This window comes from Clupea harengus, chromosome 21, assembly GCF_900700415.2.
Source record: "Clupea harengus chromosome 21, Ch_v2.0.2, whole genome shotgun sequence".
NCBI lineage: Eukaryota > Metazoa > Chordata > Actinopteri > Clupeiformes > Clupeidae > Clupea > Clupea harengus.
Window position 1 is genome coordinate 23,133,283 of NC_045172.1, and position 13,901 is coordinate 23,147,183.

Consider the following 13,901-nt stretch of genomic DNA (forward strand, 5'->3'; position numbering starts at 1 on the left):
AATCACATCATCACCCAAGCACATCATCACCCAATCACATCATCACCCAATCACATCATCGCCCAATCACATCATCACCCAATCACATCTACCATCATAATCACCCGAGCACATCATCACCCAATCACATCATCACCCAATCACATCATCACCCAAGCACATCTACGATCATCGCTGAAATTGGATCTAAAGACATCAGACTCAAGACCTGGACGGGGTTTTGTGTTTCCAAAACAACTATTATTACTTTTTATTTAACTTGCTTTAATGTGATTGTTTTCTATATTCGTGCCGTTGTTATTTATTACTTGTTTTTATGGATTTATTTATTACACGAGATCAGATAATCAAGTGTAGGAAGCACTCAGTGATGCTTTTTGAACTCAATTTGATTAAGGAAGAATTGGCTGGCTGATCCTCTACCACAGGGGTTTTCAACTGGTTTTGTCCCTGGGACCACCATTCTGACCAGAAAGTAATCCGCGGCCCACTGATGTGCCAGTGATTCCCAAAACATTTTACAGTCCCGTACCGCCGCCACGCCCCTCCCCCCGCACACATATTCTGCCTATAATACTTGTCAGTGTAATTTCTTCGCTGAATATGGGTCTACATCAGTATTTTGGGCAATGCGACTTGGCTTTTCAGACATAAATATGTCGACGGGCCCAGGTATATTTATAAAAATAAAAAAAGTCAATGGTGACATAGGCTCATGTCACGGACCCCCTGCAATGATGTCGCGGACCACCAGGGGGCCACGGACCCCTGGTTGAAAACCCCTGCTCTACCAGACAGTGCACAGCTGTCCCAAAATCCCAAATCTGGCTGCCTCAGGGAACGTGAGACTTGAGCCGAGAAGAATAGAAAAGAACTAGGAGGACGAAGAGAAGGAAGAGGAGGAGTACCTGGAATGAGTTGAAGAACAGCTCGAAGTACATCCTGATCTCCCAGCCCAGCCCTTTCCCGGTGTGGGGCATCCCCACGAACAGGATGTAGTGGACGCCGAACACCAGCACCAACACCAGCGTGGACTTGGCCAGCTTCCTGGTTGGGGAAGAACAGCCGCCCACTTAAAAAAATCAAATCCACAATGCATTCTGGGAAATCAAAGCAGAAGGGTTAACTCCAGCACCGTCACAGGCACAAATAAAATAAAAAATTCCACAAATCCACAATGAATTCTGGGAAGTCAGATCACAATGGTAAACTCTTGCACCCCATCATCAACATGGGCTTGGCCCAACGGTCTGTATGGGAAGCCCGAATCACCACAAGCTCTGGGAGATTAGAGTGGAATGGGTGAAAAACAGCAACAACAAAGCAACCCTTTCATCTATACGCTGCAGCTAATACAAGCCGGTTGAGATCCCACTCATCGACCGAGAGTCGCTTCCAGACATGCAGTCCTTTTTTTTTTTCAGCATGAAAGCCAAAATGGTGCATTTTTACTCAAGTTCCTACTGTGTCTGCCTCCATTACTCCGGCAGATTCTAAAGGCCGCTCTCAAACAGCGAGTGGAAACCTATACAACGGAAGCCAAAAGGGACGCAGTGGGGAGGCATATTTTCTGAAAACGTTTCTAATTCAAAGAAATTCTTGTCACACTCCGAGGTGAGAAGACTCTCACAGTGGCTAATGAATGCAAGCTGTGTGTGTGTGTGTGTGTGTGTGTGTGTGTGTATGTGTATGTGTGGGAAGGACTGTGTGTGTGTCTGTGTTTGTGTGTGATGGCAGGCACAGGCAGCACGGAAGGGCTTGCTTGCTGCTGACGGGGCCCCATCACCTGAATGTGTGTGTGTGTGTGGGAAGGACTGTGTGTGTGTCTGTGTTTGTGTGTGATGGCAGGCACAGGCAGCACTGAAGGGCTTGCTTGCTGCTGACGGGGCCCCATCACCTGAATGTGTGTGTGTGTGTGTGTGTGTGTGTGTGTGTGTGTGTGTGTGTGTGTGTGTGTGTGTGTGTGTGTGCCACCTGAATATCGCCACCATCTGAAAACGCTTCCCAGAGGAAGCACTTTTATTTGGAGAGGCCTTGCGATGGAGCCCCTTCCTCTCAGGACCCAGTGTGTGTGTACCCTCCCTCAACCTCCTTATGTGCCCAGTGTGTGTGTGTGTGTGTGTGTGTGTGTGTGTGTGTACCCTCCCTCAACCTCCTTATGTGCCCCCCCTGCGTACTCTCATCTCCACGTGTTTCCAAACACCATTTCCTAGTGAAAGGGCGTCTGCTTTCCCACAGAGTGTTGTGTGGGTGTGTGTGTGTGTGTGTGTGTGTGTGTGTGAGATGGGGGTGGTGAGGGAGTGAAACGTTAGTCATGTCCCTGAACTGAACCATAAATGTGTGTCTTCTGCTGCCGGCTCCCATTATCACACCAGGGAGAGGCCTTCCTGAAAGAGACGAGGCACATCCTGTGCCCCAACAAGTGGTAATCTTCTGAGTGTGTGACCGAGAGAGAGAACTAGAGAGGAACAGAGAGGGAGAGAGAGAGAGCGAGAGAGGAACAGAGAGGGAGAGAGAGAGAGAGAGGAACAGAGAGGGAGGGAGAGAGAGAGGGAGAAAGAGAGAGAGGAACAGAGAGGGGGAGAGAGAGAGAGAGAACGAGCGTGTCCAAACAATGCATCTAAGTCATCATACCTCTAACAATTCCTGCGAAACTTTCACCCGGGCGAGCGAGCGAGCTCAGTTGGAGACGCTGAGAGACTGTAGTGAAGGAGGATGTTTACTGTGAATTTCACAATCAAATGGGCTCGCTCTCAATCTCAGGACATGTTTCATCTTCCCTCCGGAGAAATGAACCCAGACTACCGTATCCTCACTCCACAATATCATTTCCATTTCTACACGGTGACTTATCTCAGAGGGGACAAAAGTAATTCTCAGGCAAATATAGAGGTGGGTTATGATGAGGTGAGACAGGCACACACAGACAAGTCCAGCGGTGACCCTGTTAGTGTTGATCTCGGTTGAAACAAACACACACACACACACACACACACACACTCACCTGTACTGCTTTCGGGTGTCATAGCGACCGGCGTTGGTCTCTCGGATCTTCGTCGCCAAGACGCGCAGGATGTTCACAAACAAGATGAAGTTGAGCTGCAAGGCCAGAGCAAGAGTCAGCCAATGACCTTTCCCTTCAGCGACTTTCTCTCAAAGAGAGACAAGCCATCGTCTCCAGGGAGGAATAGGAAAATTCACCTTTTCCTGCTCATAAATTAAACATGCTTATATGGAGTCTGCTTTCATTTCAAGGAGCGTCCTTATGACAGCCACTCGTGTGTGTGTGTATGTGTGTATGTCTGTGTGTGCGTCCCTATGACAGCCACTCGTGTGTGTGTGGAATCAAAGGCACTTACGCACACCCAAGTGCCCCATCCGGAATGCCAAGCAGCTCATTACGATTGGCTCAATGTATGTTTGCATCCCAGCTTTTCACACAAGCCTGCATCTTCCACACAAATGGATGTGGCAACATGTACACGCACACACACACACACGCACACACAGACTGACAGACACACACACTCACACTATACACACATCCATACAAGCTCTTTACACACACACACACACACACACACACACACACACACACACACACACACACACAGAGTCCATCCATGTCTTGCTGTGAAGAGGATGTTCTCTTTGCTAAGTCTCTGAACCCTTCCCAACATCACATTTTCCACCTGAGCCCCCAGTTCCCCCCTAAGCTCTGTGTCTGTGTGTCTCAGGTGCTGTCTGTGTGTGTCTCAGGTGCTGTCTGTGTGTCTCAGGTGCTGTATGTCTGTCTGTGTGTCTCAGGTGCTGTCTGTGTGTCTGTCTCAGGTGCTGTCTGTCTGTCTGTGTCTGTCTCAGGTGCTGTCTGTGTGTCTCAGGTGCTGTCTGTGTGTCTCAGGTGCTGTCTGTGTGTCTCAGGTGCTGTCTGTCTGTCTCAGGTGCTGTCTGTCTGTCTCAGGTGCTGTCTGTGTGTCTGTCTCAGGTGCTGTCTGTGTGTCTCAGGTGCTGTCTGTGTGTCTGTGTGTCTCAGGTGCTGTCTGTGTGTCTCAGGTGCTGTCTGTGTGTCTGTGTGTCTCAGGTGCTGTCTGTGTGTCTCAGGTGCTGTCTGTGTGTCTGTGTGTCTCAGGTGCTGTCTGTGTGTCTCAGGTGCTGTCTGTGTGTCTGTGTGTCTCAGGTGCTGTCTGTGTGTCTCAGGTGCTGTCTGTGTGTCTCAGGTGCTGTCTGTCTGTCTCAGGTGCTGTCTGTGTGTCTCAGGTGCTGTCTGTGTGTCTGTCTGTCTGTGTGTCTCAGGTGCTGTCTGTCTGTCTCAGGTGCTGTCTGTCTGTCTCAGGTGCTGTCTGTGTGTCTCAGGTGCTGTCTGTGTGTCTGTCTCAGGTGCTGTCTGTGTGTCTCAGGTGCTGTCTGTCTGTCTGTCTGTGTGTCTCAGGTGCTGTCTGTCTGTCTCAGGTGCTGTCTGTCTGTCTGTCTGTCTGTGTGTCTCAGGTGCTGTCTGTGTGTCTCAGGTGTTGTCCAGCAAGTCAGCTTTCACTGCTGGATGGGCCACCACTGCAGTGGGGACCGTGGAGAAGCCATTAAGGACAAGGGGATACATCCTTCATACTCACATACACAAACACACACACACACTCACACTATACACACATCCATACAAGCTATTTACACACTCACTCACACACACACACACACACACACACACACACACACACACACACACACACACACACACACACACTATACACACATCCATACAAGCTCTTTACACACTCACACACACACACACACACACACTCATACACAGCTAAGCTGGAGACACAGAGGCTTCAGATTTGCTGAACTAATCAGCAACAGCCTGTGCGACCTTGGAGGCCATTCTATCCTATTTTAATGTTAAATAATTTTAATATTAATGTTTAGTAACATGATACCTGAATTTTGAATTCAGCTCCAGACAGTTTGACCACCTTTTGGCCATTAGTAACACACTGTTATACAGGAGCCTCTTCTGATAAGTCGAATGTCTGAGTGTGTGCATTATGTGATATTAAAGCAAGCTCTGTCCTCGGGGGGGGGACACACACTTCAATATCAGGAGATGACAACAGAGCTCCTCTTACAGCAATGAGCACTAGGCAGCAAACTACCACTTTTAAACTGTTTATGTTATCACTTTCCAATTCATTTTGACGGTATATGGTCATTAAAAGGATTGGTTAACACACCTGTCACTCCCACTAGGCACCCAGGGTACACACTCGGTAACGGGGGCAGCCTGTGACATTGGTGACATAGGTGGTTGCCAGGGGCGATGGTAGGAGTTGAAAACATTCGGGGATTAGCACAGACTTGGAGGGGGGTCCGGGAACATCCTCCCCCGTTCACGCAGTTTGAAACGGAAACAGTAAAAGCCTGACTCACATGAACACTACGTCATCCATTCTACCACACTGCTTGTCTACATGAAAACACTCTTTTGCTAGGTCACATTGACACAGAGATGGATATCGCCATAGGTTACCCCTAAACTTGTTTTGATAACGGAGAAATTTTTTTTTTTTATAGACTGAAATTATTATTTCATGTGAACATCATACTGTTTGAATATCAGAAAACAATGTCAGCCTTTTGTTTGGTAAACCGAGGTCTAGATAGGCCTATTTAGAGTGCTGTCTGGAGATAGATGTTTTTTAGTCTAAATGATTCTTATCGTTTAAGTCCCTTTTATCTTGCTCTTGCCCAAATGCTCTGTAAGACCTCCTTCCACCTCTTCTTGCCTCGCCTCTGCCTCGTTGTCTTCGTCCATTTTGTTTTTTAAAAAAATATTTGTGATTTCGCAAAATACAAGCAAATTCAAAGATTTTCCCGCAATTGCAGGTTGAAATTATTGTTGAAACATAACTGCAAAGTCATATATTTCTGCATTACTTGTGATCGATTTGAGTGAACTCAAAATCGGCACAATTTTTGAGAATTCTCACAGCAAATTTAGTCACTTTTGTCCGCAACAATCACAACAAACCCTCGCGAGATCCAGTCTTGCCCTAGTGAATTAGCTAGCTAGCTAATAACACCAGATGCAAACAGCAGCTGATGTATGGTAAACTTAAGTAGGCCTGCTAACCTACCTAGTTATTGAGCTTTTTTTTTTTTTTTTCTTTCTTTTTGACTAGAATGATATTGGCCAATAGTATCTCCTCTTATTCCATACTATTAAAGGCTGGGATTTAACTTGACCCAAATTATTATTTTCTGCATGAAAAAATATGTAATAATAGTCCCTCACTTCATGATGCAAACAAACAGCAGCCCTGTTAGCACTGCGCTCTCCCTCCCTCTCTCTCTAGTGCTCACACTAAATGCACATGTGACAAGTAGTGTGAAGCAGGTCTGCTGCTTCAATGACACACATTATCCATCTCCAGCTAGCTTGCTAGTTTCAAACCAAAAACTCTTTGCTGTTGCTTTAAAGCAGTCGCTCTGCAAGAGCGGAGAAGGCTTTGGGGAAAGGGTGTAGTGTGTGAAGGTTCATCACGGGGGGGGGTCACAGGGGGGGGTCACAGGGCAGGTGTGGAGGAGCGGGGGGATTAATGGGGTGGGGAGGAGAGACTCCACCAGTGACAGAGGATTACAGCAGGGAGCACAGACAGGGACCAGGGTCACGACTCACCAGGAGGTGCAGATTCCTGAATCAGGCGCTCAGCATCACGTAGTTCAGCAGGAATAAGAATGAATCAGGCGCTCAGCATCACATAGTTCAGCAGTAATAAGAAGGAGGCTTTTGTAGTTTGCTTCACTTTAGCCGTGGCCATTTTTTATATCAGAAGTTTAACAATAATGGATTAACAATAATGGATTTTAGCTTCAAATGAAGTTTCGCCTCTACTTCCACATAGTTAAGGTGCTGTGACGTGTTTCTTCTCTTTGTCTATTCTGAGTGGTAACTGTTGGAAATTAAAAAGCGGAGCAGTTGGGTCATTTGTGCTTTCCGTCTCCGACAGGCAGGTTATTTTAGCCTCATTACACCCCACCAGGTGCTTAGCATGCCAATACCCACCCACACACACACACACACACACACACAGTCCAATACGCCGGCACATTTGACCAAGACCCCTACCTGTGAGTGGTGTGTGAAGTGAAGTGTGAAGAATAAAGGGTATGCTTTTAAGGCATATGTGGTGACAATGACTTTCACAGTATTCCAGGCATACGGTTGAATTAATAAGCATGTGGGTGAAACCCTCCAAGGGATTTCAAACTGTGTTTAATTGTGTTTTTTTGTTAGCCAGTAGAGGGCATTGTATGTTGAGTGTTGGGGGAGGGGGGGGGGGGGGCGCTGCTGCCTAAATGGGAAACTAGCTGCTTTCTCACATCATTTCATTTCCTCACTCAAACACCTACCCCCTACCTGTGGCACATCTCACAAACACCTACCCCCTACCTGTGGCACATCTCACAAACACCTACCCCCTTCCTGTGGCACATCTCACAAACACCTACCACCTACCTGTGGCACATCTCACAAACACCTACCCCCTACCTGCGGCACATCTCACAAACACCTACCCCCTACCTGTGGCACCTCTCACAAACACCTACCCCCTACCTGTGGCACATCTCACAAACACCTACCCCCTACCTGCGGCACATCTCACAAACACCTACCCCCTACCTGTGGCGTATCTCACAAACACCTACCCCTTACCTGCGGCACATCTCACAAACACCTACCCCCTACCTGTGAGCATTTAAGCCGCAAGAATGAAGATGTGTTGAAGCTAATGGTAAAAGCCTCAAGGCTCACTACACCAGGAGCTTGACCAAGGTTACAGTATGCGCCTATATTACGCAATGTAGCCATTTATAATACATGGCCCCGATGCTCAGAGAGGTGCACATCTCCATGGCCAATTCAAGACGCAAAGCTCATTCAACTGGTGGGGGTTGAAACCAGACGGTCAGCTCACTGTTTGCAGTCAGTGATGTAAGGAGAAGGCGGTGTGTGTGTGTGTGTGTGTTTATCCAGACTCTTTGGGCTGTAAGGAGAAGGCGGTGTGTGTGTGTGTGTGTTTCTCCAGACTCTTTGAGCTGTAAGGAGAAGGAGGTGTGTGTGTGTGTGTGTGTGTGTGTGTGTGTTACTCCAGACTCTTTGGGCTGTAAGGAGAAGGAGGTGTGTGTGTGTGTGTTACTCCAGACTCTTTGGGCTGTAAGGTGAAGGCGGTGTGTGTGTTACTCCAGACTCTTTGGGCTGTAAGGTGAAGGTGGTGTGTGTGTGTGTGTGTGTGTGTTACTCCACACTCTTTGGGCTGTAAGGTGAAGGAGGTGTGTGTGTGTGTGTGTGTGTGTGTGTTACTCCAGACTCTTTGGGCTGTAAGGAGAAGGTGAAGGAAGTGTGTGTGTGTGTTACTCCACTCTTTGGGCTGTAAGGAGAAGGCGGTGTGTGTGTGTGTGTGTGTGTTACTCCAGACTCTTTGGGCTGTAAGGAGAAGGTGAAGGAAGTGTGTGTGTGTGTTACTCCACTCTTTGGGCTGTAAGGAGAAGGCGGTGTGTGTGTGTGTGTGTGTGTGTGTTACTCCAGACTCTTTGTGCTGTAAGGAGAAGGCGTGTGTGTGTGTTACTCCAGACTCTTTTCACACCACCAGATGTTTAGCGTGTCAATACTGCGGAACGTTTCAGGAAGAATCCCTCCCTTTAAGCATTCAAGCGACAAGGACGAAGATGAGGCATTTCTTGTTTTACGGATTTACATGAAGAAAAAAACTAAAGAGACGATGTAGCCAAATACTGCGGGTTGGAAATCAGCCTGCCTTTAAAAGTGTGTGCACCTGTACTCTTTCACAACATAAGCCTGCCTTTAAAGGTATGTGCACATACACTCTTTCACAACCACTCCAGACTATTAAGGACAGACAGACAAGGTTAGCCAGAGTGGTCCACATATGGCTGACAGTCAGTTCATTGTGAAAAGGCATGGTCACATACACACACACACACATACACACATACACACCACATACACACCACATACACACACACACACACGCACACACACACACACACACACACACACACACACACACACACACACACACACACACACACACACACACACCACACACACACACACACACGCACATGGTCAAATAATGAGCTTCTGTTGAATTTCAGTCAGCCTTGGGAATGCTCCGGAGCCTTAACGTGCTCATACCAGCTAATTGTACTTTACTAATAAATGCTACAGGCTCCATATGGACAGACATGCCCTGGTCAATTATCCCAGTCAGGAAGTGAAGGCTTATCATTGTTTGCCTTCACGGCGAGCCCCTATGCATCAGGTGCTCTTAATGCACACCTTGGCCTGCTCACACTTCACTAATTACTATGGCCTGCATTCCTTTAGCGCCTGGTTGCCTGCTTCAACCTCATTCTTTTTCTCTCCCTTCTCCTTCCTCCGTCTCTGCCGTTCTCCTTCCTCTGTCTCTGCCCTTCTCATCTCTTTATCTCACTCACTCACTCACTCATTCATTCAGGTTGGGGTTTCATTTCTTCATTTCACATTCGATGCACTCAGGTTTATCTTACATTCAGTTTGACTGATACCTGTAAAAGGGGGGGGGGGGGGGGGTCTGGTCAATAAAGCTTAGCGTTTATTGTATTAATAAACTGATTGTTAATTAACCATGCATACAACTCCTCGTGTGCCATTCCATTCCATTGTGCCACTAGCTGTGCTGCTTGGTAATACTGGAGGTTATTTAATAATTCAATTTGCTGAATGTATTTTTCAGCAATATTTACCACTCATGCATTCTACGGTCACATAGAAACTTTCCAGCCTAGCTGCCTTTCTCACACACACAAACACACACACACATATATATATGAATAAATAATATATTATAATGATGTTAAACCCACACCTCTCGTTCAGGTTCGGTAATGAGAATAGTCATAATGCTGTGATATTCTAAGACCCAGCCTATTGTGAGCAGGGAGATGTCCCACCAAACAGGACAAAGTTCTGCCTGTCAATCATGTGTCCAGGCCCAGGCCTGTCAATCATATATCCAGGCCCAGGCCTGTCAATCATGTGTCCAGGCGCAGGCCTGTCAATCATATATCCAGGCCCAGGCCTGTCAATCATGTGTCCAGGCCCAGGCCTGTCAATCATGTGTCCATGTGTTATTTGTCTGCTGAGTGGAACAGCTGCCTGGTAGAACCGTAGAACAGCTGCCTGTTAGAACCGTGGAACAGCTGCCTGTTAGAACAGTAGAACAGCTGCCTGTTGGGCCAGTGGCACAGCTGCCTGTTGGAACCGTGGAACAGCTGCCTGTTAGAACAGTGGCACAGCTGCCTGTTGGAACCGTGGAACAGCTGCCTGTTAGAACAGTGGAACAGCTGCCTGTTGGAACCGTAGAACAGCTGCCTGTTGGGCCAGTGGCCTGCTCTGCTGCACCGTCTACATTTTACATTTAGTCATTTAGCAGACGCTTTTATCCAAAGCGACTTACATATGTGCGGATTACAATGTATACACATTTTACATTGATGGCACACTGCACATCAGGAGCAATTAGAGGTTCAGTGTCTTGCTCAAGGACACTTCGACAGGGAATCGAACTAGCATCCTTCTGATTACTAAACGACTTCTTTACCTCCTGTACCACTGTCGCCTGCTCGACAGTCTGTGTCTGTATGGAGCCTTTCAGTGCTATGACCAATGATTCTCCCTAGGGTGTCACCCTATGAATCGCTAATACTAGTATAGCAACCTGTCCTTGTGCAGCTCTTAGCATCTGCGCCACACCAGCAACAGAGATTTGAAACAGAAACTCTGGACGTATACGAAACTCGGGTACAGCTTTAGGATCAATATATCTGCCTGTTGTGATGCATCAGGGCAGGTGACCGATGCTGAGATTTTGCAGTTTTCACGGACAGCCTACTTACTCCGATTGCTGTGAGGATGGGAACTTGATAGATCCATTTGATATTCCCAGCACTTAACTCCCAGCATCTGCAGGGAGAGAGAGAGAGAGAGAGAGTAAAAGAAAGGAAGAGAGCGAAACAGGGAGAGTAAGGGAGAGACGAACAGAGAGAGAGAAAGAAAAAACAGAGAAGTAATTTAAAGTTCTTTCACACCTCACGGTAAAAAAAAGCAAAAAATGGTGTGGCCCTGCTGCTCTGTTCGTTCCCCATTGTTGACGCGGTAACGGTATGTGAGCGTTTTTCACACAACAGTAACTTTTTCTAATAACTGGTAAAGTTATATAAGCAGTCTTCTCAAGCTTCAAGAAAAGGACATGCTACCCAGCTGCATTAGCCATCGCTGGATTCTTCAGCAAAAAAAAAACCCAACTAATTTAGAAAATGAATGTCTGTACGATTAAACCTATTCACTGGTGAATGAGGACATCATTCAGTGAATGGCACTTAATGCAGTTCAAAGCAGCGGTCTGCATTAAGCTGTCTTTTAAAAGCGGTGGTGTCACAGAGAGCACATCACAGAGCTCTGCTCTGAGTGGGCCGACGACAGTCTTACAACCGGCAATTATGAATACAGTCCAGAGATAAGCACACAGCTCTCAAGGAATGAAATACTGTTTTCTACATTCAAGTTGTCACTTGAAGGAGGGCCCTTCGGAGATATGCTGTTTATTTATTTAAACATACAGAATGTCAAGAGCAAAGTTTGGCCACTTAAACTTGTCTATTTCCCCCATATGAGGAAAGGGCGTGTACACATCCGATGTACGCTTCCGATGTTCTGAATTCCTCTAAAACTGAAGAGAGATTACTAACCAAGACTTTCTCTGCTCATATCTTTTTTCGAAAAACCTTTCTAGAAATACACAATGCTACAATCACTGTTTATTTGGGTACAAATATCCCTTTGCACAGAGAAGTCATTAAAGTGGTTACTGTTATCAGTTATCAGTAATAGTGTGGTTCACTACATCCTGCACTAGACCTAATGACCTAAGCCTTTGACAGGTCTGACAAAGGAAACGTTAACGCAATCAACTGCAAGTGAATTAGACACATTCACTCTCACACACACACACACACACACACACAGACACATTCACTCTCACACACACACACACACAGACACATACACACACACACACACACACACACACACACACAGACACATTCACTCTCACACACACACACACACACACACACACACACACACACATTCACACACAATAGCCTATCTGTGCTGGACTACACACAAGTACACAACGCCAGCTCCTCGTATGGCCACCTCTCTCCTCCTACAGTTCTCTGAGCTACTCTGTACTCTGCTCTCTCCACCAGTAACAATAGCAGCAGGGGTTACAGACACACACACACACACACACACACACACACACACACACACACACACACACACACACACACACACACACACACACACACACACACACACAGACAGACACACACACACACACACACACACACACACACACATATACACGCACACACACACACACACACACACACACTCACACACACACACACACACACACACACAGACAGACACACACGCACACACACACACACACACACAGAACAACACTAAATCCTCGGGAACATAACAGTTGGGCAGCCTGCATGGGGGTTCGTCCTTCATCTGATGATGGGGATCTCTAAATAGGAATCGGAGGTTCTTACCGAGCATCTGCCAGCGTTGCCCTGACAACTGCCCAGGCTGACACGAAGATGGCGGGTACACCTGCAAAACAGAAGGGAATACCGTAACTATGTTGCAGGACTGGATGAGACGCCGTTGGTGTACTGAGACGGACGGGCAACACAGACAGTTAGGGATGACTGCCGGAGTGGCAGGAGACTGTAGGAATGTTAGTAGTAAATGAGTAGGTTTAATATGGGTTTATCTAATTCAGTATAAGACAAAGGGGTTAGGAGTATTATTTGAATGGGAAGACGGGGCTGCTTTGTCTTATGATAAATAAAGGCTGGGTCTTCGAGGTACTATGATAGGGTTCTGATTGGTGGAGTCAACGGGGAGGTCATAGGTTTCATTGGTTGAGCAGTCAGCGAATGGAGGCATTAGGGGGAGTGTTAGTGTTAGGTTTAAATGCCTAAGCGGGAGATATTTTGGTCAGAGCGTCTTCGAATTCATTCTCATATTGTTGTTTAGCATCTTCAATAAACCTTACTGAAATACTCTACAATCGGCTGTCTCCACTTCGACATTTCCTGGTACCTCGCGGTAATTGTGATCGGACACCACAAGACGTTCAGAAAGACAAAAATAACAGTCATGACATTTGGATACTGTACAGATTCACACCACCCCCTCCTGAATCACTGGGGCGAGGAGAGGACATTTGGATACTGTATAGATTCACACCACCCCCTCCTGAATCACTGGGGCGAGGAGAGGACATTTGGATACTGTATAGATTCACACCACCCCCTCCTGAATCACTGGGGCGAGGAGAGGACATTTGGATACTGTATAGATTCACACCACCCCTTCCTGAATCACTGGGGCAGGGAGAGGATATTTGGATACTGTATAGATTCACACCACCCCCTCCTGAATCACTGGGGCAGGGAGAGGACATTTGGATACTGTATAGATTCACACCACCCCTTCCTGAATCACTGGGGCGAGGAGAGGACATTTGGATACTGTACAGATTCACACCACCCCTTCCTGAATCACTGGGGCAGGGAGAGGACATTTGGATACTGTATAGATTCACACCCCCCCCTCCTGATCACTGGGGCAGGGAGAGGACAGACAGACAGACATTTACTGAGAAGAACCAAAAAAATGGTTTGACAAGACCAAACGGGAAATACACTACAATATGGCACAGCAATGAAATGAAATGAAAGACAAAAATCAACTAAACATGACT

General features: G+C 46.9%; 1 protein-coding gene across 1 annotated transcript in view; it reads right to left on the minus strand.

Annotated features, from left to right (window-relative positions):
- Positions 1 to 691: 691 nt before the first annotated feature.
- Positions 692 to 13,901, minus strand: part of LOC105905648 (parathyroid hormone 2 receptor) — a 34,790-nt gene continuing 21,580 nt past the window's right edge. The window contains exons 8-11 of the mRNA XM_031558563.2: positions 12,682 to 12,742; positions 10,951 to 11,017; positions 3,005 to 3,099; positions 692 to 1,047 (exon numbers count right to left, since the gene is read on the minus strand). Coding sequence (XP_031414423.1) covers positions 834 to 1,047; positions 3,005 to 3,099; positions 10,951 to 11,017; positions 12,682 to 12,742 — 437 coding nt within the window. The 3' untranslated portion in view covers positions 692 to 833. The remainder of the gene's footprint in view (positions 1,048 to 3,004; positions 3,100 to 10,950; positions 11,018 to 12,681; positions 12,743 to 13,901) is intronic.